The sequence below is a fragment of the Pseudoliparis swirei genome, chromosome 18 (assembly GCF_029220125.1).
Source record: "Pseudoliparis swirei isolate HS2019 ecotype Mariana Trench chromosome 18, NWPU_hadal_v1, whole genome shotgun sequence".
NCBI classification, from domain to species: Eukaryota; Metazoa; Chordata; class Actinopteri; order Perciformes; family Liparidae; genus Pseudoliparis; species Pseudoliparis swirei.
The window spans coordinates 5,882,217-5,905,157 of NC_079405.1; the positions used below are offsets into that span (position 1 = coordinate 5,882,217).

Here is a 22,941-nt window from a genome sequence, read left to right on the forward strand (position 1 = left end):
GGTGGAAAACAGGCTTCCGGACGCGCGTGGATTAAGTTATCAACATTTAATGGCAGGAAATGTGAAACAAACATTCAAAGCGCTCTTTCCTCGTGTCCTCGAGCTCAGCCTTTCCCCTCGGGGCTTACCTGTGTAAAGAGAAAGTTCCCTCTACAAACACGCAGTCATATACTCTTCCTGTTTTCGGTCAAACAGTCACTTCCGGTTTCAGTCGCTTTCACAATAAGATTCCCGTCAATTAAAGTCACCTTCACAATAAAAGTCTCTTGTTATTGTAAGTCATTTCACGGATTTCAACCGGCTTCGTCAATCTATAATACTAACATACAGTCACTCTCATGCAACATACATTAATTCTTGCCATTTACATTTGCATAGAGTAAACATTACCCCTATGCTTCATAATACATTAATAACAATATTCTCCTTAATATTGTCTATTATAATATCTTTCTATATGTATTAATTTAAAACATAGGCCTCTGCAGATGTTATCAAAATAAACTATTACAACTTAACAGTTCTCATATGGACAATACTTTCTTCAGTGTCCTCACCAGCTGTGCCATCCTTTATACACCCGACCACTGCACATCAGAGAACTTGTGGAGCGGTCCGTCTAAAGTCGTCGATCTTGCTTCTACCACATCTGTATACAACCCATTGTTGATCTGCCTCATGTGCCACAGTAAAAGTTCCTGCCCTGAATGTATGACATGCAACACAGGGTTCAAACGAAATAGATACAAATTGAGTGAAGAACTTCAAATTAGTTTATTCAGGAGTTTGACCAGAGGTGAACACAATAGGCCCAGAGGAGATTTGCCTTTGGTTGATGGAGTCCGTTCCCCTTTGTACTAGAAGAAAAGAAAAAAAGACAAAGTTGATCACCAACTGCATGTAGTTTGTTGACAAATGTTTCCCATATGTCCCGTACCCCGTTTTCTCTCTCGTCTGTAGTTCATCTGGTGTGCAGGTTCAACACACTGGCCTCGGCATGAACCATCTGCTTGCCGATGCGAGTCACAAATCTCTGCATCGCAGTGGACAAAGATCTGTAGACGGACAGAAGGGTTTATTACACAGGGCTACTATGAGATGTGGACAATGCACACTGCTCATACGTTACCTCGTTCTTCAGAACCGCCTCATCTTTAGTGAAGGTGAACATCTTCATAGAGAAGCGTTTGATGTGGGATGGGACTAAAACACTGGCATCTCTCACAACAGGATGGAAAACTGTCACATAGCTGTCATCAGGATTCGCACAGCTGGGGAGGGATTGACAACATATTTGATTCATCACATGTTTTGAGACCTTACCTAGCTTTATGCTACTCATTACCTGTCTATAATGATATCCCAGCTAGGCAGAGATGTCCGGTCTTCATCAAGTGTAGCCCAACAGTTCTCCAAGATGAGCTCCAAATTTGGGTCAGTAGCCTCAACCAGCTCTACCTCAAAATAGAGAGGCTGCCTCAGATATTTTACAACCGGAAAATCTACAGCATGGTAGAAGAGCGTGTATGATGAATCTGGAGGAGAAGAGTCCCATTAGAAAGAGGCATTGTCCTGACTGGGTACAGTCTCGCAAAAACAAGGTTTGATAAAGTCAACTTTACCCTGGGCTAGCCTCATTTGAACCATCAGCTGTCCTGAGCCGATCTCCACGGTGGGTTCATAGAGTCTTGGTTTTGAGCTGAAGCCAACAGTCTGAGTCTCGTTGACCACATAGTAGCAGGAAATGGTTTGTCTTGGAGAAATGAGAAAAGAAAATACACTGAGGTGGACCTCACTAGAAAGTATATTCGATTAAAAGATTGGACGAGTCCCTCTACCTGTACTGAGGACCAACTGGTGATGCTCCTTTGTTGTAAGGCAAGGCAATCTCATTTTCATACAGCATGTAGTGGTCAAAGAACTGAGGACAAAAGGATGGAGGCATTAGCATTTAACAATAGTGTGGAGATTTAAGGTGAACCAACACTTACTGTTCTTGTGGTTCCACATGACGCAACATTGAAAGAGAAATATGCAAAGCGATCACCACTGAATGCCGGTTTGCAAGACTGGTCCATTAGGGTCAGCCTACTTGGGACCATATTGGTCACAGAAGCCACCATCGTTCCATTGGGGTAGCACTCTGCGGGTAGAGGTAGTAAGGGTGAAGAACATGTCCTATAGTCCCATCAGCAGAAACCCTCAACATGTTTAAGTCTTACCGGTTGTTGTTAAGGGAAAGTTGCAGGACAAGAAGAGATCAGCGAGCACCCAGTCGTTACGGGCATGAAGCAGAAAGAAGTCAACGTGGGCTCTTAGTGAATCTGAGGTTATCAGCTGGAAGACAACGAGGGAAGTTATCCAATGCAGAAGCTTCAAGGTGAGAGGTTACAGTGAAACATACCTCGAAGGTCGCATCCTTGGCATTGTATGGAAGACTAACGCTGAAGTGTGTGCCGTTTTCTTGGAACTGGTAGTGAGCCATCTCAGGTGTCAGCTGTTGTCCAACCATTGCCTTGAAATTGTTGCCTTGACTCCCATATTTCACACTGATGTAAAACTGGTTCTGGTCACAGGTGCCAGTGACGGTTGGTAGCTCTAAAAGCAGAGACAAGGTTGACCATTGGACTATCTTTAGCATAAACTCTACGAGGTTGTGTAATGTCATATTTAAAAGGAGACACCCAAGGTTTTTGGTCAGTTGGCATCCATATCACATCTTTCAGTTGTTAAATTTCTCCCCACGCGACGCAATTGTGAGCTAGATACAGTGAAAAGTTCAATCTCACCAACATCTTGCAGAGACGCCTGCAACTCGACTGGGTGGGCAAATGGAGTTTCTTCAGGAAGGATGATAAACCCAAAGATCAGAGAGAGGAAGTAGGTTGTAATCAAGGGTTCAGGATTCTGCAGATGTAAACAACTCAGTTATGTCACTGAAACCAATACAGAGCAAATAAGCGGGCACCAAGTGACATTTAGCATCTATAATTTCACTTGCATCTTTCAGTACAATATCTGCATCAAAGGGCACTAAAACAGAGATGCTCTTGGTTCCATTGGCGTGGCGATGCTCCTGGACGGTAAAACCTCTGGCATTGCTCTCTTCAACAGTGAGCACGCTGGTGAAGCAGGTGATGTTCCTCAGCACCACATCATGAAGAAGGGGCCCCAAGACAACGCTGAAAAGGCGAGCCTCTGGGACAGTATCTGAGGAACAGGAAAAAGGCTATAAACCTTCCTTTATTAGCCTGAAGTTCTGTCATTTACCAAATAATGACTTACTTTCTTGGACAAGAGGAGCTTGACGAATAAGAGGGGTGGTAATGGGGAACAACACCTTGTATCTGGTATCATCTCGGGTGACCGTGGTCCTCCACAGTACCTCAAGCATGGGCTCCACAATGTAGGCAACGTGGTACTGGTAATCTGGGGCATGGCTCTGCAATTATTCATGACATTTTAATAAAATATGCAAAGAAAAGTAACCCTTTCATTTCTAAGCTAGAGGACTTCCCAACCTTGTAGTGACCATCAGGCGAGCCCACTGGGATCTCAATGATGATGTGGAACTCTGTGGTGGACAGCGTGTACCCTCGTGCAGCCATCTGAGATCCATCAAGCCTCCTTCCGTTAATGCCCATGTGCATTTCTCTGATTTCAAAGCTGCCATCTACCAGTGGTGTCATACGGCGAGGTACGTGCCAAGAGATTACGTTGTTGGTGAAGAGGACGCCACCTGTTAATGATAACCCAACTGTTGACTCATCCATATGACAGACTTAAGAAAACCATCTCCACACAGATTACTCAAGACTTGCCTGTGGGACAAGCAGCTGCCAAGTCCACCACACTCAGACCATGTGGTGCCTTGTAGTAGGCGCTCACCCTGAATACTTCCATGGAGACTCCATCCACCTAAGAGATGTTGGTTTATTGTTCTGCTTCCAAAGCCAAGTTTTATGCAAACCACTTTGTGTGTTGCTTACCTCTTCTGAAGTGGTCTCTGCTGTATTGTATGGGGATCGCATAACCAGACGGGTTGAGGTCACCATGGCACCATAACCAGCTTGTTCAGCCTCCCTCAGCACCATTGACACTGGTTCTGGGGTGTAAAATGTCAACTTCCAGATGCCATGTGATTCCCCAGAGGCCTATAGGTAAGGAGAGAATTAATCATTACCTCTGTTGAATGAGAAAAGAGTCCAGGTTGAAAAGCAAGCCCACTGTAACAGGAATGTATACACATACATCAGGTATGACGTCGATCTCTTTAACATCTCGAGTCTGCCCTTTAGCTTCAGGAGTAGCAATGTGGTGGGACACCTAAAAGAAATGGTGGCTTAATAGATTGTTAGAAACAAGTCGGTAGAGCTTTCAATTTTAAGTGACCTACTTCCATGTAGTTCCTGTCACAGAGAATCTCTCTAGAGGCCCAGCGAGTGTAGCTGCAAGTCTGGCTCACATCATGGGTAACCACATCTGATCCACTGGGGCCGTACATCCGGAGCCTTAAGCCAACATTAAAGGTCTGATCGTCCTACACATGAAACAAGAATTTGGCTTTAGGAGAGTCAAGAGCTTAAAATCCTGCAATTGTTTAAACAAAAATGACTCCAATTGGTGTAACGTGTTTATTATTTTTATAGTGGCTAAAATATATAAGGTCAAACATTGGCCGTTTTAGATGGCCGCTGTATAAAACGCATACAATACTGATAAGCTAAATACTCGTAAAAAGTTCAATTCTTAAGACATTAATGCAACAAATGTGCAAACATGTTTCTCACAGGCAACTCATAATTAAATGTCCTCAAATAAAGTAAACTCAAACATACCTTATTGTCCACGTAGCAGCCCAGCAGAGACGAGTAGATTCTGGTGTTACCCCACGGGTCGGACTCCATGCTGTAGCCACACTGAGCAGCCAAGTTGGGTGTTATCACAATGTGCTGGGTGCCATCCGGGGGGGCAATAAAGACGAGCATGACAGGACACCTCTCTCCTAGTGTTAACCAACCATGCTTATTAGCAGACTGCATGCTTACTGATGGCCTCCACCTCAAGCGCATTCCCCACTGCTAGGGCCTTGTCCAATGACAGCCTCATTAGATTACCCACGCAGTCTGAATGCAAGCCACTGCCTGTTAAAAGAAAAGGCTTGTGAGGAGCAGTACACTTTCTGGAACAATGGTAATGTCATTTAGTTTAAAGTCAGGCTTACTTGACTGTGAATGGACCTTCATATTTGGCCTTGCTTGAGCCAAGAGGATTACTGCAGCCATCAAGTTCCATAACAACCTTTAAGTAAAACACATCATTTAGAGACATTAAGTGGGCAGCTAGCAGTCGTTAAACAAAGAAAGTAGAGTAACTCACATGTTCCCAAGTCTCCACATCTTGCAGTCTGAGAGCAGCCAAACAAAAGAACTAGATGAATCCAATCACTAGCAGCGCTTGGCACTGAACACCCAGCACACCTGATAACAGACCAACTCTGAAGAGAAGTGACTGACTGCTTGCTGATACATCGCCAGCTGTTTTATACATCAGTTAATTACAATACACATGTGAGACATCACCAGCTGTTTCAAAAAGGACCTGTAACAGGTGATCTTCCATCCTGTGGGTGGACTCCAGTCTCTATGGGAGAGGAGGACACAAAAGGGAGAGGACAGCAAAGGGAGTGAAGTTTGAAGGGAAGTCAACAAATGAAGAGAAGTTTGGGAGAAAACTGTCCTGATAAAGGAAATAGAGTGGTTTACCGGAAGGTGATGAGGGGGAATTTAAAGTAAACCCTTAAATTCAGAAAGGAAGATGAGCATGTCGGTCTTAGCTCGATAGCCCTGACTAGGGAAGTGACAAAAAAGATCGGAGACGTGGAAATGGCAAAAGTCCTGAGGGATGGAAACTTGTTTACACTATATTAATACGGAAGAACCGAAAAACAAAGCAATGCTCATAGAAAGTATATGTAAGAGCATTTTAAGTGAGAAAAGAGTGTTGGGTGAGAATTGAGTTACACGGTGTGTGATAACAGGTATTGCAGTCGATGAAGATCTCTAAAAAATCCAACATAGTTTGAGTGGGGGAGAAGTGAGATGAAGAGATTGATAAGAACAGTTCACGGTGAAGGGGTTGAGCTAACATTACGTTAGATAGCGGTTAGCTACATTTAAGGTATGGTTTTCTGCAGTTCAAAGGTCGCTATGTCTATCTACGTCTGGCATCCTTGTAACTCATATCTGGGAGTGAGATGTGTGTGCGCTTTAAGTCATCTTTGCCTAATATAAAACAATGCACACATATAACACTTTCCTCTATATGTTGTGGCAGCACACAATACAATACAATACATTTGATCTTGCACAGGTAGGACAGACTCACTGTCGACCAATTGGAAGAATGGGTAACAATGGGTTTTCCTGAGAAGAGCAGTATTAGCCTAGAACAGGGGTGGCCAACCAGTCAGAGACTAGGAGACACATTTTTTAATGTGTTACCGCAAAGAGCAACATGATGCGCGCACACGCACACGCACACACACACACACACACACACACTCAGTTCAACCAAGTCCACAAACAATAATATAATATTTTACAATAGCGTTTTTCTTTTACTATGCATGTTGGTTTGTGAGACTTCCTGCATTCTTTGCCTTGAACAATCCTCTTCAATATGGCTTGATTCTGTTGTTGCCACAGGAAGCAATTCTTTCACATGGGTCAGTCAGAACAGGTCGATGCTTTGATTTCACGCGTTTCAGGAAACACACTCGAACACGCACGATTTTCAGCGAATTCACGTCCGCGAACCCCTCCGTAGAACGGCCCGCTCGACATTCGGCTGTGGTATTTCTGCGTTTGGCCCGCGTGCCGCGAGTTTATGTTCATCTCGCCCACATGCGCGTTTGACGAAAATACCCTCTTGAACTCAAGCGAAGTGAATACCCAGGGTTTTTCCGTGTCAAAATGGGTCTTCAGTGCTCCCAATTTTTTTTAATAGAAATTATAAAATAGAAGTTATAGCGAGCACATAGAACTTTATATATATATTCTAATCAATGTATTTATTCCCAGGTGTTTTGAAAATTCCTTTTATGTTCTTCGTGCCTACACTATATATTATCATTCCATGTTAATAATACCAATGGAGGCTGCGTTGGAAATCGTTAATCAAACTTTTGTCAGCATTTTGAGTGGAAATTTCATTTGCATTTGTGCACGTCGGGCTGTTGAGTGATCAGCAGCTGGCCGCTCTGTCCATTCGCGCACCTCACAGTTGCGTATTGATCAGACAAGACACGCTTATCAACTCGATTACTATTGATCAAAACAGAACGAGGGTTCGACTGTAGCCTACTTGAAACATACTATTGAAAAAATATTCGCTGACATGCACGTGATGAACAGTTTTTTTTTTCTTTTTTCCATTGGACTTTTTTTTGCCTTAGGCATTCGAGAAAACGGTTTAGGCGCGCGCCCAAATTTTCTCTATGCAGGAAAACCCCTGACTCCCACATTAAAAAAAACACAAACTTCAATATGAACGTAAGAGCCGCATGGCCTAGAACAATTGGATCGTTTGCGTTTTCCCCGATACCGGTGCCTGAACCGATACTTACAATTAAAAAAAAAGGAGCACAATGAGGACATTAAAAATCTCTTCGGCCATATTACCTGTAAAAGCAGTCATCATGGCCGCACTCAAAAACAACGGATATCAGACTGTCAAACTCGTAGCTAGCTACCAGCTACGAGCCAGCTTAAACATGGTTATAATGGCTCCAATTTATTATTTGTTGGCCTACTTTTATGAATGCAAGTCTTGCAATCAACATCACGGTACTAATGAGTTCAGGCTGGTCTTATCATCGGTCTACACGTTTTCAGGGGTACCGGTCTCTCCATCGCGCTCAGCCTGACCGCTGATGTGCTCACGTAGACAAACACGGCGCATGCCTCCGCTTTAAAAATTAAATATGATAGGCTATCGAAACCTGCTGACAGGGCGGAGTCACCAGAGAAGTTCAAAATAAGTTTCTCAATTTCAATCGGCTCAGGCACCGAAATGTGCGTTTCGGTCTGGGTGGCACCGGTTGTGTAGGAACCGGTGCCACCCGGAACCCCCAATGTGGCACCCAACCCTAGTCAAGAATGTTCTGCTGAAGCAGTCTGTTGAGAACGTACGCTACTGTTCCTGCAGCAGGAGGAGAGGGTGGTCAGGGTTCTCATATGGACAATACTTTCTTCAGTGTCCTCACCACCTGTGCCATCCTTTATACACCCGACTACTGCACATCAGAGAACTTGTGGAGATGGTCCGTCTAAAGTCATCGTCTAGCAGTTTCTACCTCATCTGTATACAACCCATTGTTGATCTGCCTAATGTGCCACAGTAAGAGTTGCTGCCCTGAATGTATGACATGCAACACAGGGTTCAAACAAAATAGATACAAATTGAGTGAAGAGATGATTGAAGAATTTCAAATTAGTTTATTCAGGAGTTTGACCAGAGGTGAACACAATAGGCCCAGAGGAGATTTGCCTTTGGTTGATGGAGTCTGTTCCTCTTTGTACTAGAAAAGCAAAAAAGATAAAGTCGATCACCAACTGCATGTAGTTTGTTGACAAATGTTTCCCATATGTCCCGTACCCCGTTTTCTCTCTCGTCTGTAGTTCATCTGGTGTGCAGGTTCAACACACTGGCCTCTGCATGAACCATCTGCTTGCCGATGCGAGTCACAAATCTCTGCATCGCAGTGGACAAAGATCTGAAGACGGACAGAAGGGTTTATTTCACAGGGCTACTATGAGATGTGGACAATGCACACTGCTCATACGTTACCTCGTTCTTCAGAACCGCCTCATCTTTAGTAAAGGTGAACATCTTCATAGAGAAGCGTTTGATGTGGGATGGGACTAAAACCATGGCATCTCTCACAACAGGATGGAAAACTGTCACATAGCTGTCATCAGGATTTGCACAGCTGGGGAGGGATTGACAACATATTTGATTTATCACAAGTTTTTAGACTTTACCTAGCTTTATGCTACTCATTACCTGTCTACAATGATATCCCAGCTAGGCAGAGATGTCCGGTCTTCATCAATTGTAGCCCAACAGTTCTCCAAGATGAGCTCCAAATTTGGGTCAGTAGCCTCAACCAGCTCTACCTCAAAATAGAGAGGCTGCCTCAGATATTTTACAACTGGATAATCTTCTGCTTGGTAGAAGAACGTGTACGATGAATCTGGAGGAGAAGAGTCCCATTAGAAAGAGGCATTGTCCTGACTGGGTACCGTCTTGCAAAAACAAGGTTTTGATGAAGTCAACTTTACCCTGGGCTAGCCTCATTTGAACCATCAGCTGTCCTGAGCCGATATCCGCGGTGGGTTCATAGAGTCTTGGTTTTGAGCTGAAGCCAACAGTCTGAGTCTCGTTGACCACATAGTAGCAGGAAATAGTTTGTCTTGGAGAAAGGAGAAAAGAAAATACACTGACTTGGACCTCAGTAGAAAGTATATTCGATTAAAAGATTGGATGAGTCCCTCTACCTGTACTGAGGACCAACTGGTGATGCTCCTTTGTTGTAAGGCAAGGCAATCTCATTTTCATACAGCATGTAGTGGTCAAAGAACTGAGGACAAAAGGACGGAGGCATTAGCATTTAACAATAGTGTGGAGATTTAAGGTGAACCAACACTTACTGTTCTTGTGGTTCCACAGGTTGCAACAGTGAAAGAGAAATATGCAAAGCGATCACCACTGAATGCCGGTTTGCAAGACTGGTCCATTAGGGTCAGCCTACTTGGGACCATATTGGTCACAGAAGCCACCTTCACAGCTGTAGCAGTCATTGTTCCATTGGGGTAGCACTCTGCGAGTAGAGGTAGTAAGGGTGAAGAACATGTCCTATAGTCCCATCAGCAGAAACCCTCAACATGTTTAAGTCTTACCGGTTGTTGTTAAGGGAAAGTTGCAGGACAAGAAGAGATCAGCGAGCACCCAGTCGTTACGGGCATGAAGCAGAAAGAAGTCAACGTGGGCTCTTAGTGAATCTGAGGTTATCAGCTGGAAGACAAAGAGGGAAGTTATCCAATGCAGAAGCTTCAAGGTGAGAGGTTACAGTAAAACATACCTCGAAGGTCGCATCCTTGGCATTGTATGGAAGACTGACGCTGAAGTGTGCCGTTTTCTTGGAACTGGTAGTGAGCCATCTCAGGTGTCAGCTGTTGATGTCCAACCATTGCCTTGAAATTGTTGCCTTGACTCCCATATTTCACACTGATGTAAAACTGGTTCTGGTCACAGGTGCCAGTGATGGTTGGTAGCTCTAAAAGCAGAGACAAGGTTGACCATTGGACTATCTTAAGCATAAATTCTACGAGGTTGTGTAATGTCATATTTTAAAGGAGACAACCAAGGTTTTTGGTCAGTTGGCATCCATATCACATCTTTCAGTTGTTAAATTTCTCCCCAAGTGACGCAATTGTGAGCTAGATACAGTGAATAGTGAAAAGTTCAATCTCACCAACATCTTGCAGAGATGCCTGCAACTCGACTGGGTGGGCAAATGGAGTTTCTTCAGGAAGGATGATAAACCCAAAGATCAGAGAGAGGAAGTAGGTTGTAATCAAGGGTTCAGGATTCTGCAGATGTAAACAACTCAGTTATGTCACTGAAACCAACACAGAGCAAATAAGCTGGCACCATTGACATTTAGCATTTAATTTCACTTGCATCTTTCAGGACAATATCTGCATCAAAGGGCACTAAAACAGAGATGCTCTTGGTTCCATTGGAGTGGCGATGCTCCTGGATGGTAAAACCTCTGGCATTGCTCTCTTCAACAGTGAGCACGCTGGTGAAGAAGGTGATGTTCCTCAGCACCACATCATGAAGAAGGGGCCCCAAGACAACGCTGAAAAGGCGAGCCTCTGGGACAGTATCTGAGGAACAGGAAAACGGCTATAAACCTTCCTTTATTAGCCTGAAGTTGTCGGCTTCCAGATGATGACTTACTTTCTTGGACGTGGGGAGCTTGAAGAATAAGAGGGGTGGTAATGGGGAACAAAACCTTGTATCTGGTATCATCTCGGGTGCCAGTGGTGCTCCACAGTACCTCGAGCATGGGCTCCACAATGTAGGTGATGTAGTACTGGTAATCTGGGGCATGGCTCTGCAATTATTCATGACATTTTAATAAAATATGCAAAGAAAAGTGACCATGCATTTCTAAGCAAGAGGACTTCCCAACCTTGTAGTGACCATCAGGCGAGCCGACTGGGATCTCAATGATGATGTGGAAATCTGTGGCGGACAGCGTGTACCCTCGTGCAGCCATCTGAGATCCATCAAGCCTCCTTCCGTTAATGCCCATGTGCATTTCTCGGATTTCAAAGCTGCCATCTACCAGTGGTGTCATACGGCGAGGTACGTGCCAAGAGATTACGTTGTTGGTGAAGAGGACACCACCTGTTAATGATAACCCAACTGTTGACTCCTCCATATGACAGACTTATGAAAACCATGTCCACACAGATTGCTCGAGACTTGCCTGTGGGACAAGCAGCTGCCAAGTCCACCACACCCAGACCATGTGGTGCCTTGTAGTAGGCTCTCACCCTGAAAACTTCCATGGAGACTCCATCCAGCTAAGAGATGTCAGGTGTATAGTTATGCAAACCACTTTGTCTGTTGCTTACTTCTTCTGAAGTGGTCTCTGCTGTATTGTAGGGGGATCGCATAACCAGACGGGTTGAGGTCACCATGGCACCATAACCGGCTTGTTCAGCCTCCCTCAGAACCATTGATACTGGTTCTGGTGTGTAAAATGTCAACTTCCAGATGCCATGTGATTCCACAGAGGCCTATAGGTAAAGGGAGAATTAATCATTTCCTCTGTTGAATGAGATAAGAATGGTGCAGGTTGAAAAGCAAGCCCACTGTAACAGGAATGTATACACATACATCAGGAATGACGTTGATCTCTTTAACATCTCGAGTCTGCCCCTTAGCATCAGGAGTAGCAATGTGGTGGGACACCTAAAAGACATGGTTGCTTAATATATTGTTAGAAACAAGTCGGTAGAGCTTTCAATATTAAGTGACCTACTTCCATGTAGTTCCTGTCACAAAGAATCTCTCTAGAGGCCCAGCTAGTGTAGCTGCAAGTTTGCATCACATCATGGGTAACCACGTCTGATCCACTGGGGCCATACATGCGGAGCCTTAAGCCAACATTAAAGGTTTGATCGTCCTACAAATCAAATGCATGAACCAAGAATTTGGCAAAAGTCAGCTCGACATTGTGGAAACGTGTTAATTTTTTTAATGTAATGGCTAAAATATATTTATACATTTTCAATCACAGGTGAGGTCAAACATTGGCCGTTTTAGATGGCGGCTGTATAAAACGCATACAATACTGATAAGCTAAAATAAATGCTCGTAAAAAGTTACATTCTTAAGTCATTAATGCAACAAATATGCAAACATGTTTCTCACAGGCAACTAATAATTAAATGTCCTCAAATAAAGTAAACTCAAACATACCTTATTGTCCACGTAGCAGCCCAGCAGAGACGAGTAGATTCTGGTGTTACCCCACGGGTCGGACTCCATGCTGTAGCCACACTGAGCAGCCAAGTTGGGTGTTATCACAATGTGCTGGGTGCCATCTGGGGGGGAAATGAAGACGAGCATGACAGGACACCTCTCTCCTAGTGTTAACCAACCATGCTTATTAGCAGACGGCATGCTTACTGATGGCCTCCACCTCAAGCGCATTCCCCACTGCTAGGGCCTTGTCCAATGACAGCCTCATTAGATTACCCACGCAGTCTGAATGCAAGCCACTGCCTGTTAAAAGAAAAGGCTTGTGAGGAGCAGTACACTTTCTGGAACAATGGTAATGTCATTTAGTTTAAAGTCTGGCTTACTTGACTGTGAATGGACCTTCATATTTGGCCTTGCTTGAGCCAAGAGGATTACTGCAGCCATCAAGTTCCATAACAACCTTTAAGTAAAACACATCATTTAGAGACATTAAGTGTGCCGCAAGCAGTCATTAAACAAAGAAAGTAAAGTAACTCACATGTTCCCAAGTCTCCACATCTTGCAGTCTGAGAGCAGCCAAACAAAAGAACTAGAGGAATCCAATCACTAGCAGCGCTTGGCACTGAACACCCAGCACACCTGATAACAGACCAACTCTGAAGAGAAGTGACTGACTGCTTGCTGAACCATCGCCAGCTGTTTTATACATCAGTTAATTACAATACACATGTGAGACATCACCAGCTGTTTCAAAAAGGACCTGTAACAGGTGATCTTCCATCCTGTGGGTGGACTCCAGTCTCTATTGGGAGAGGAGGACACAAAAGGGAGAGGACAGCAAAGGGAGTGAAGTTTGAAGGGAAGTCAACAAATGAAGAGAAGTTTGGGAGAAAACTGTCCTGATAAAGGAAATAGAGTGGTTTACCGGAAGGTGATGAGGGGGAATTTAAAGTAAACCCTTAAATTCAGAAAGGAAGATGAGCATGTCGGTCTTAGCTCGATAGCCCTGACTAGGGAAGTGACAAAAAAGATCGGAGACGTGGAAATGGCAAAAGTCCTGAGGGATGGAAACTTGTTTACACTATATTAATACGGAAGAACCGAAAAACAAAGCAATGCTCATAGAAAGTATATGTAAGAGGATTTTAAGTGAGAAAAGAGTGTTGGGTGAGAATTGAGTTACACGGTGTGTGATAACAGGTATTGCAGTCGATGAAGATCTCTAAAAAATCCAACAGAGTTTGAGTGGGGGAGAAGTGAGATGAAGAGATTGATAAGAACAGTTCATGGTGAAGGGGTTGGGCTAACATTACGTTAGATAGCGGTTAGCTACATTCAAGGTATGGTTTTCTGCAGTTCAAAGGTCGCTATGTCTATCTACGTCTGGCATCCTTGTAACTCATATCTGGGAGTGAGATGTGTGTGCACTTTAAGTCATCTTTGCCTAATATAGAACAATGCACACATATAACACACTTTCCTCTATATGTTGTGGCAGCACACAATACAATACAATACATTTTATCTTGCACAGGTTGGACAGACTCACTGTCGACCAATTGGAAGAATGGGTAACAATGGGTTTTCCTGAGAAGAGCAGTATTAGCCTAGAACAGGGGTGGCCAACCAGTCAGAGACTAATGCCGTTTCTCAATCAGCGTACTTGTGCGTACTTTCCTCTACTTGTGTTCTCGTGACTCGTGAAACGTCATCAGTCTCAGTCCGAGTACATGTTCCAATTCAAAGTTCGCTTCTCGCAAAGCACGGTCAAAACACCCGGATGTGACTTGATCCTCCCACTTTCCGGAGGATGCATCAGAGGAGACTTGTGCGTACTCTGGCCTGCATATATCCTAGAATGCATTTCACCAGCAACCGGAAACAATAGCGGAGGAGAAAATAAACTACTGACAGTTGACTTTTTCTAAATACTACTGTTGTGTCACGGAATGTAATTTTACGATGTTTTCAGGCGATAAGTTAGTAGTTTAAAAATCAAATCTGTGGTCGGTTTGTTATGATTCAGCCTATTAAAGATCTGCGCCGTAGATTTGAGGTTCTGCTCGCGGGACCACTGAGCTCTGCAGCGCCGGGCGGTCAGCGCGCTGTGTGGCCGCCGAGAACAGCCTGATCTCGGCAGGACTTTTTTAAATGCTCCGCTGGCTCTGACGTCTCCGTAGCGGTTAACATGAGATATAATTCGGTTTGGAGGATCTAACGAGCACAAAGAGTTTATTATTTATTCACAGATAACGTTACATCAGTTTGACTGAGGGTTAAGATTCAATTCAATTCAATTCAGTTTATTTGTATAGCCCAATTTCACAAATTACAAATTTGTCTGGGAGTGCTTTACAATCTGTACACATAGACATCCCTGCCCCAAAACCTCACATCGGATCGGGAAAAACTCCCAAATAACCCTTCAGGGGGGAAAAAATGGAAGAAACCTTCAGGAGAGCAACAGAGGAGGATCCCTCTCCAGGATGGACAGAACAATAGATGTCATGTGTACAGAAGGACAGATTTAGAGTTAAAATACATTCAATGACTTCATTCATAACTTAATATTTTAATTACATTTTAACGTTGAACTCATGGTGTATTTTTACTTTTGACCGAATTGTTTGCAATTACATGTGTAATATAACGATATATTAGGGCTGTGAAACGATGACAAATTTTAATCAAATTAATCACAGGTTTCTGTGGATTAATCATGATTAATCACATATTACCGATATTCTCGGTATATTTTTGTGAGAACATAAAGATTTATGACAAAAGACGGATATATTCATTTATACATTCTTTTTTTATTCATAAAAAACAAAACAATGGTGCTGCAACTCAGCAGTTATTTAGCAGTTCTCTTCCATATGGAACATTAATATATCTTCATCCTAAACAGAATGTTTAAACAGAAATGTTTTCTCTTTTTTGTCAACCATTTACAACACCATGATACAATCTAAAGGCCCTCCTAGCTCGTCTTCCTTTAGCAGCTGCTGAGGCAAACTAACTTTGTGGGTTTTCTTCATGAACTGGGGCGATGATTAAAGGGACGGGGACATTCGTATTGTGCCGCTAGAGGTGACATTCTTGGACCGGCGCGAGACGGACGAAAGCGAAAGCATTGGTCAAGAATGTTTTCATGAATCAAGAACGAAAGTCGGACGTTCGAAGACGATCAGATACCGTCGTAGTTCCGACCATAAATGATGCCAACTAGCGATCCGGCGGCATTATTCCCATGACCCGCCGGGCAGCGTCCGGGGAACCAAAGTCTTTGGGTTCCGGGGGGGTGACTTTTGTTTTGCTCCGTCCCGATGCGCGCGCACACAGCTCTGCGGCACGCGAGACGGAGAGCCGAGAAGTGTTAACGCGACACGTAGAGACAGAAATGACATGCTGTTGTGTAGACACGATCAACAACAGACGGCTGTTTAGTTTAATCAAAGAACAAAGACGTGCGGGCGGAGATTTCAAAGGGGCGGGCCAATTTTTAAAAATGTCATGCGATCTACCAATACTACGCCGCGATCGACTGGTCGGTCGCCGCGATCGACGTATTGAGCACCCCTGATCTAGAGGAAGTAAAAGTCGTAACAAGGTGTCCGTAGGTGAACCTGCGGAAGGATCATTACCGATGAACAGCACGACCGTCTGCATTAGAGCGGGAAATAGTTCAGATTGAATCGGTATATTGGAAGCTCACTCTGCGCATGCGTTAAATGCGTTAAAAAAACAACCTAATTAATCCTGTAATTTAATCATTACGCGTTAACGCGTTATTTTTCACAGCACTACTATATATACAGGACTGTCTCAGAAAATTAGAATATTGTGATGAAGTTCTTTATTTTCTGTAATGCAATTAAAAAAACAAAAATGTCATGCATTCTGGATTCATTACAAATCAACTGAAATATTGCAAGCCTTTTATTCTTTTAATATTGCTGATTATGGCTTACAGCTTAAGAAAACTCAAATATCCTATCTCTAAATATTAGAATATCATGAAAAAGTATACTAGTAGGGTATTAAACAAATCACTTGAATCGTCTAATTAACTCGAAACACCTGAAACACATTTTCAAATGTTTGATTTTGTTTTGCTGTTATAAATCTTTTTTAACTTGGTCTGAGGAAATATTCAAATTTTATGAGATAGGATTTAGAGTTTTCTTAAACTGTAAGCCATAATCAGCAATATTAAAGAATAGAATAAAGGCTTGCAATATTTCAGTTGATTTGTAATGAATCCAGAATGCATGACATTTTTGTTTTTTTAATTGCATTACAGAAAATAAAGAACTTTATCACAATATTCTAATTTTCTGAGACAGTCCTGTACATACAAATATATATATATATATATGTATGTATATAACATATTTATTATATATACATATTTATATATAATCTAAATATGTATAAACAAAATAAATATCTGTTTTTATTTAGTACACAATATTAATACAATTATATGTGTATGATTATTTTATTTTCAATTGTGTGTATATAAAATATATATATATATATATATCCACATACTAAATTCAAAATAAAATAATTATATTTAAAGAATAATGAAAAAAGCAGGGTTGTCATATTTTTTTTGACTGTAAAAAATAATTTACAGTGAATAATTAGAGTAAACTCAGGAGCAAGAACAGCTGATGTGGTGACGTCATCAAGTAAGCTGCTGTTCCAATCGCAGAAAGTCCGTCCTCCCGTTCTCCCGTCCTCCGGAGTCTGGACTCCCAAGTCCAGACTCCAAAAGAACACTAGTCTGTACTCGTGTACTTTGAATTGAGAAACGCCGTAAGAGACACATTTTTTACTGTGTTACCGCGAAGAGCCACATGATGTGCTGACTGATTTTCCCAGCTGCTCCTGAACGCATCATCTCACTCTTCCGGTAAGCTCTGGTTGCCAGCTCAGCAGCGAGCATGACTTCTTCTCCCCCTCCCTCTCGCTCAGTGTGTCTCATGTATAGTTATCCCCCTGCCTCCCTTAATGATAACGATACATGCAACAAGTGTAGTTTATTTGCTAGGTTGGAGGCAGGTCTAAGTGGGTTAGATGCACGGCTCCGCGCTATCGAAGCTCAGATAGCTATGCTAGTTAGCCCGCCCTCTCCCGTAGTTGGCGCGGAGCTACAGTCAGCTGATAGCTGTTCCCCGGCGGTAACCGTGCTGCCGGGTGGTTGGGTAACTGTTCGCAGGAGTAGTAAGTCTACACAGAAGCCGCTGTGCACCAACCACTTCACGTTTCGAACCAGTTTTCCCTGCTCAGCGACACACTGAGGAACACACCCTGGTTATCGGGAGCTCTATAGTCAGGAACGTGAAAATAGCGAAGCCGCAGACCACCGTCATGTGCCTCCCGGGGGCCAGAGCGGGCGACGTGGAGTCTTGTTTGAAACTGCTGGCTAAGGACAAGCGGAGATACAGTCAGATTGTAATACACGCCGGTGGTAATGACGCCCGAGCCCGTCGGTCGGAAGTCACTAAAATTAATGTGGAATCGGTGTGTGCTTATGCCAAGACGTTGTCGGACACCGTAATTTTCTCTGGCCCTCTCCCAAATTTGCAGACGAATTGTATAGCCGAATGTCGTCTTTCAACCGCTGGCTGTCGAGGTGGTGCCCAGCGAATAATGTGGGCTACGTAGACAACTGGAAGACTTTCTGGGGAAAGCCTGATCTGATGAGGAGGCGGCATTCATCCCACGTTGACGGAGCGTCTCATTTCTGCGAATATGACCAAGTTGATCACTGGACTTATTCCATGACAACCCAGGGTTCAGATCAGGAACCGGGAGCACCCTTCTCTGCTCTTCCATTCGAGCAGTTACCCACCCATGACTCTAGAGTAGAGACTGTGTCTGTCCCACGGCCACTTCAATTAAATAAATCAAAAGTAAGCAGAAGAGGAGTCGTACACAATAACCTTATACAAGTTAACACCATTATTTCAGCAGTGCAACAAAACAGGTCTATTAAATGTGGTCTCCTAAATATTCGATCTCTGTCATCTAAAGCTGTGTTACTAAATGATTTAATATCAGATAATCACATTGATTTATGTTGCCTAACTGAAACCTGGCTGAGCCATGAAGAATATGTCTGCCTAAATGAATCGACTCCTCCAAGTCATATTAATACTCACATTCCTCGAGGCACCGGTCGAGGAGGTGGAGTAGCAGCCATCTTTGAATCGAGCCTATTAATTAATCCTAAACCAAAATTACACTACACCTCATTTGAAAGCCTTGTTCTTAGTCTTTCACATCCAACCTGGAAAACATTACAGCCAATTCTATTTGTGATTCTGTACCGGCCACCAGGTCCATATTCAGAGTTTATATCTGAATTCTCAGAATTTATATCAAGTTTGGTTCTTAAAACTGATAAAGTTATTATTGTTGGAGATTTTAATATCCATGTGGATGTTGATAATGATTGCCTTAGTGCTGCATTCATCTCCTTGTTGGACTCGATTGGCTTCTGTCAGAGTGTACAGAAGCCCACTCACTGCTTTGGCCACACGCTTGTTCTTGGTCTTACTTATGGCGTGCACATTGAGCATTTGTACGTCTTCTCAGAATCCTCTTCTGTCAGACCACAACCTCATAACTTTTGAATTTATACTACGGAGTGTACTCCGTTAGTCAAAAGTTTCTACACCAGATGTCTAACTGACAGTGCTGTAGCTAAATTTAAAGAAGCGATTCCTTCTGTATTTGATTCAATACCACGTCTCAATATAACAGAGGACTCCTGGTCTAACTTTAGTCCGTCCCAGATTGATCATCTTGTTGACAGTGCCATAGGCTCTCTGAGAATGACACTGGACTCGATAGCCCTCTGAAGAAGAAGACAGTGAGGAAGAGGAGGTTTGCTCCTGGTATAACCCTCAGACCGCAAACTGAAGCAAGCGTCACGAAAGCTTGAACGCATATGGCGTTCAACTAATCTCGAAGAATCCCGCTTAGTTTGGCGAGATAGTCTTAAAACTTATAAGAAGGCCCTCCGTAATGCCAGAGCAGCCTATTACTCATCAGTAATAGAAAAATAAGAACAACCCCAGGTTTCTCTTCAGCACTGTAGCCAGGCTGACAGAGAGTCACAGCTCTGTGGAGCCGAGCATTCCTATAAACCTCAGTGGTAATGACTTTATGAACTTCTTTAATGAAAAGATTTTAACTATTAGGGACAAGATTAATATTCTCTTGCCCATAACCAGTGCCAATCTGTCCTCAAGTGGAATGCCTTGCCTTGAAACCGCTGTATGCCCTGGTGTATATTTGGAGGGCTTTTCTCCCATCAACCGTGACCAATTATCTTCAACGGTTTCTACTTTGAACACGTCTACCTGTCTCTTGGACCCCATCCCGACGAGGCTGCTTAAAGACGTTTTGCCTTTAATTGGCGGCTCTCTATTAGATATTATCAATGTGTCTCTGCTAACAGGCCACGTACCACACTCCTTCAAGGTGGCTGTTATTAAACCTCTCCTGAAGAAGCCCACTCTGGATCCAGAGGTATTGGCTAACTACAGACCGATCTCTAACCTCCCCTTCCTCTCCAAGATCCTTGAGAAAGTGGTCGCAAATCAGTTGTGCGACTTTCTACATCATAATAGTTTATTTGAGAAATTTCAATCAGGATTTAGAAAACACCACAGCACCGAGACAGCACTGGTGAAAATTACAAATGACCTCTTAATGGCAGCAGATAAAGGACTCCTCTCTGTCCTGGTCTCGTTAGACCTTAGTGTTGCATTCGACACCATTGACCATGACATCCTGTTACAGAGACTGGAGCAGTCGATTGGCATTTCAGGCACGGCACTAATTTGCTTTAAATCCTATTTATCAGATCGATCTCAATTTGTATTTGTAAACGATGACGCCTCGATAACCACCAACGTTAATCACGGAGTTCCACAAGGTTTTGTGCTTGGACCAATTTTATTTACCTTATACATGCTTCCTTTGGGCAATATTATCAGGAAACACTCCATAAACTTTCATTGTTATGCAGATGATACTCAACTATATTTATCGATAAAACCAGAGAAGAGCAACCAACTCGGTAAAATGTAAGCATGTCTTAAAGACATAAAAACATGGATGACCTGCAACTTCTTGATGTTAAACTCAGACAAAACCAAAGTAATTTTAATCGGCCCTGAGCACCTCAGAGATCAAGTATCTGGTGATGTGGTTTCTGTAGCATTGCCCTAGCATCCAACACCACTGTAAAGAATCTTGGCGTTATCTTTGATCGGGACTTTTCCTTTAACTCCCACGTAAAGCAAATCTCAAGGACTGCATTCTTTCATCTACGTAATATTTCAAAAATCAGGCACATCTTGTCTCAAAAAGATGCAGAAAAATTGGTTCACGCTTCGTTACTTCGAGACTGGATTACTGCAACTCCTTATTATCAGGCTGCTCTAATAAATCTCTTAGGTCCCTCCAGTTGATCCAGAATGCTGCAGCTCGTGTTCTCACTAAAACTAAGAAAAGAGATCACATCACTCCTGCATTAGCTGCTCTGCACTGGCTCCCAGTAAAATCAAGAATCACTTTTAAAAATTCTTCTTAACGTACAAAGCCTTGATTGGTGATGCACCATCATATCTTAAGGAGCTTGTAGTACCATATTGCCCCACTAGAGAGCTACGCTCACTAAATGCGGACTACTTGTAGTTCCTAGAGTCTTAAAAAGTAGAATGGGAGCCAGAGCCTTTAGTTATCAAGCTCCTCTTTTATGGAACCAGCTTCCAGCTTCAGTCCGAGGCAGACACAGTCACCTCGTTTAAGAGTAGACTGAAGACTTTCCTCTTTGACAGAGCTTATAGTTAGGGCTGAATCAGGTTTGCCCTGGTCCAGCCCCTTGATATGCTGCTATAGGCTTATAGCTGCGGGGCGTTTTAGGATGCACTGAGTACCTATCTCCTTTTTTTCTCCTTAGGGATGAATTTTCATCTCTCAATCACGTTACTAACTCTGCTTTCTCCCGAGTCCTTGACTTCACGTCTCATGGGGTCATCGGACCCTATGAGACGGCATAGATCCTATCTGCCTGATGGATCATCGAGGTCTGGGTCGTGGAATTCCTGCTCCTGACTACGCCACTGTCCTGTTGAGACTACCACCCTCCTCCTCCCCGCCATCTGCCTGATGGATCGTGGAGTCTCCATCGTGGAATATGCCAACTATGAACTATTCATACACTCTGTCATATTCATTGAATGTATTTTAACTCTAAATCTGTCCTTCTGTACACATGACATCTATTGCATCTGTCCATCCTGGAGAGGGATCCTCCTCTGTTGCTCTCCTGAAGGTTTCTTCCCTTTTTTCCCCCCCTGAAGGGTTATTTGGGAGTTTTTCCTGGTCCGATGTGAGGTTTTGGGGCAGGGATGTCTATGTGTACAGATTGTAAAGCACTCCGAGACAAATTAGTAATTTGTGAAATTGGGCTATACAAATGAACTGAATTGAATTGAATTGAATGATGCGCACACACACACACAGACACAAAAACACAGACACACAGACACACACTCAGTTCAACCAAGTCCAAAAACAATAATATATTTTACAATAGCGTTTTTCTTTTACTTTGCATGTTGCTTAGTGGGACTTCCTGCATTCTTTGCCTTGAACAATCCTCTAAAATATGGCTTGATTCTGTTGTTGCCACAGGAAGCAATTCTTTCACATGGGCGTCAGTCAGAACAGGTCGATGCTTTGATTTCACGTGTTTCAGGAAACACAGACTCGCACACGCACGAATTAACGTCCGCGAACCCCTCCGTAGAACGGCCCGCTCGACATTCGGCTGTGGTATTTCTGCGTTTGGCCAGCGTGCCGCGAGTTTATTTTCATCTCGCCCACATGCACATTTGACGAAAATACCGTCTTGAACTCATGCGGAGCGAACCAACATAAAAACCCACAAACTTCGATATGAACGTAAGAGCCGCATGGCCTAGAACAATTGGATAGTTTGTTTTTTCCAATGCCGGTGCTAAACGGGTACTTTTAAAACGATATCGGTGCCTGAACCGATACTTTAAAAAAGAAACACGAGGACTTTAAAAACCTCTTCGGCCATATTACCTGTAAAAGCCGTTATCATGGCCGCACTGACATCACTGTCAAACTCGTAGCTAGCTCCCAGCTACGAGCCATCTTAAACATGGTTATAATGGCTCTAATTTATTATTTGTTGGCCTACTTTTATGAATGCAAGACTTGCAATCAACATCACGGTACTAATGAGTTCAGGCTGCTCTTGTCATCATTGGTATACACGTTTTCAGGGGGACCGGTGACGGTATCTCCATCTCCCCA

General features: G+C 43.2%; 2 protein-coding genes across 2 annotated transcripts; both read right to left on the minus strand.

Annotated features, from left to right (window-relative positions):
• Positions 1-774: 774 nt before the first annotated feature.
• LOC130207868 (uncharacterized) lies at positions 775-5,399 on the minus strand. The gene is made up of 21 exons (XM_056436599.1): positions 5,380-5,399; positions 5,225-5,301; positions 5,049-5,144; positions 4,839-4,963; positions 4,397-4,540; positions 4,252-4,326; positions 3,990-4,154; positions 3,822-3,918; positions 3,522-3,739; positions 3,286-3,442; positions 3,002-3,210; positions 2,790-2,907; positions 2,405-2,598; positions 2,223-2,337; positions 1,992-2,143; positions 1,839-1,921; positions 1,623-1,753; positions 1,346-1,535; positions 1,130-1,271; positions 938-1,055; positions 775-857 (listed from the first exon to the last, which is right to left on the minus strand). The coding sequence occupies exons 1-21, from the start codon at positions 5,397-5,399 to the stop codon at positions 775-777; spliced, it is 2,709 nt and encodes a 902-aa protein (XP_056292574.1).
• Positions 5,400-8,498: 3,099 nt separating this feature from the next.
• On the minus strand, positions 8,499-13,122 carry LOC130208206 (uncharacterized). Its single transcript, XM_056437202.1, is given in 22 exon segments — positions 8,499-8,581; positions 8,659-8,776; positions 8,851-8,992; positions 9,067-9,256; positions 9,345-9,475; positions 9,561-9,643; positions 9,714-9,883; positions 9,963-10,077; positions 10,145-10,196; positions 10,198-10,339; positions 10,538-10,655; positions 10,747-10,955; positions 11,029-11,185; positions 11,264-11,481; positions 11,564-11,660; positions 11,712-11,876; positions 11,977-12,051; positions 12,122-12,265; positions 12,562-12,686; positions 12,772-12,867; positions 12,948-13,024; positions 13,103-13,122. Coding segments are annotated over 22 exon segments (2,727 nt in total).
• Between the last annotated feature and the right edge of the window lie 9,819 nt (positions 13,123-22,941).

Bases quoted from the DNA above. Each gene is read 5' to 3' on its own strand.
- LOC130207868 (XM_056436599.1), bottom strand. From the start codon at position 5,399: ATGTGGAGACTTGGGAACAT. The intron at 4,327-4,396 runs GTAGGTCACTTA...CATTTCTTTTAG, and splicing joins GTGACAGGAACTACATGGAA to GTGTCCCACCACATTGCTAC. The intron at 4,155-4,251 runs GTATGTGTATAC...CCTTACCTATAG, and splicing joins AGATCGACGTCATACCTGAT to GCCTCTGGGGAATCACATGG.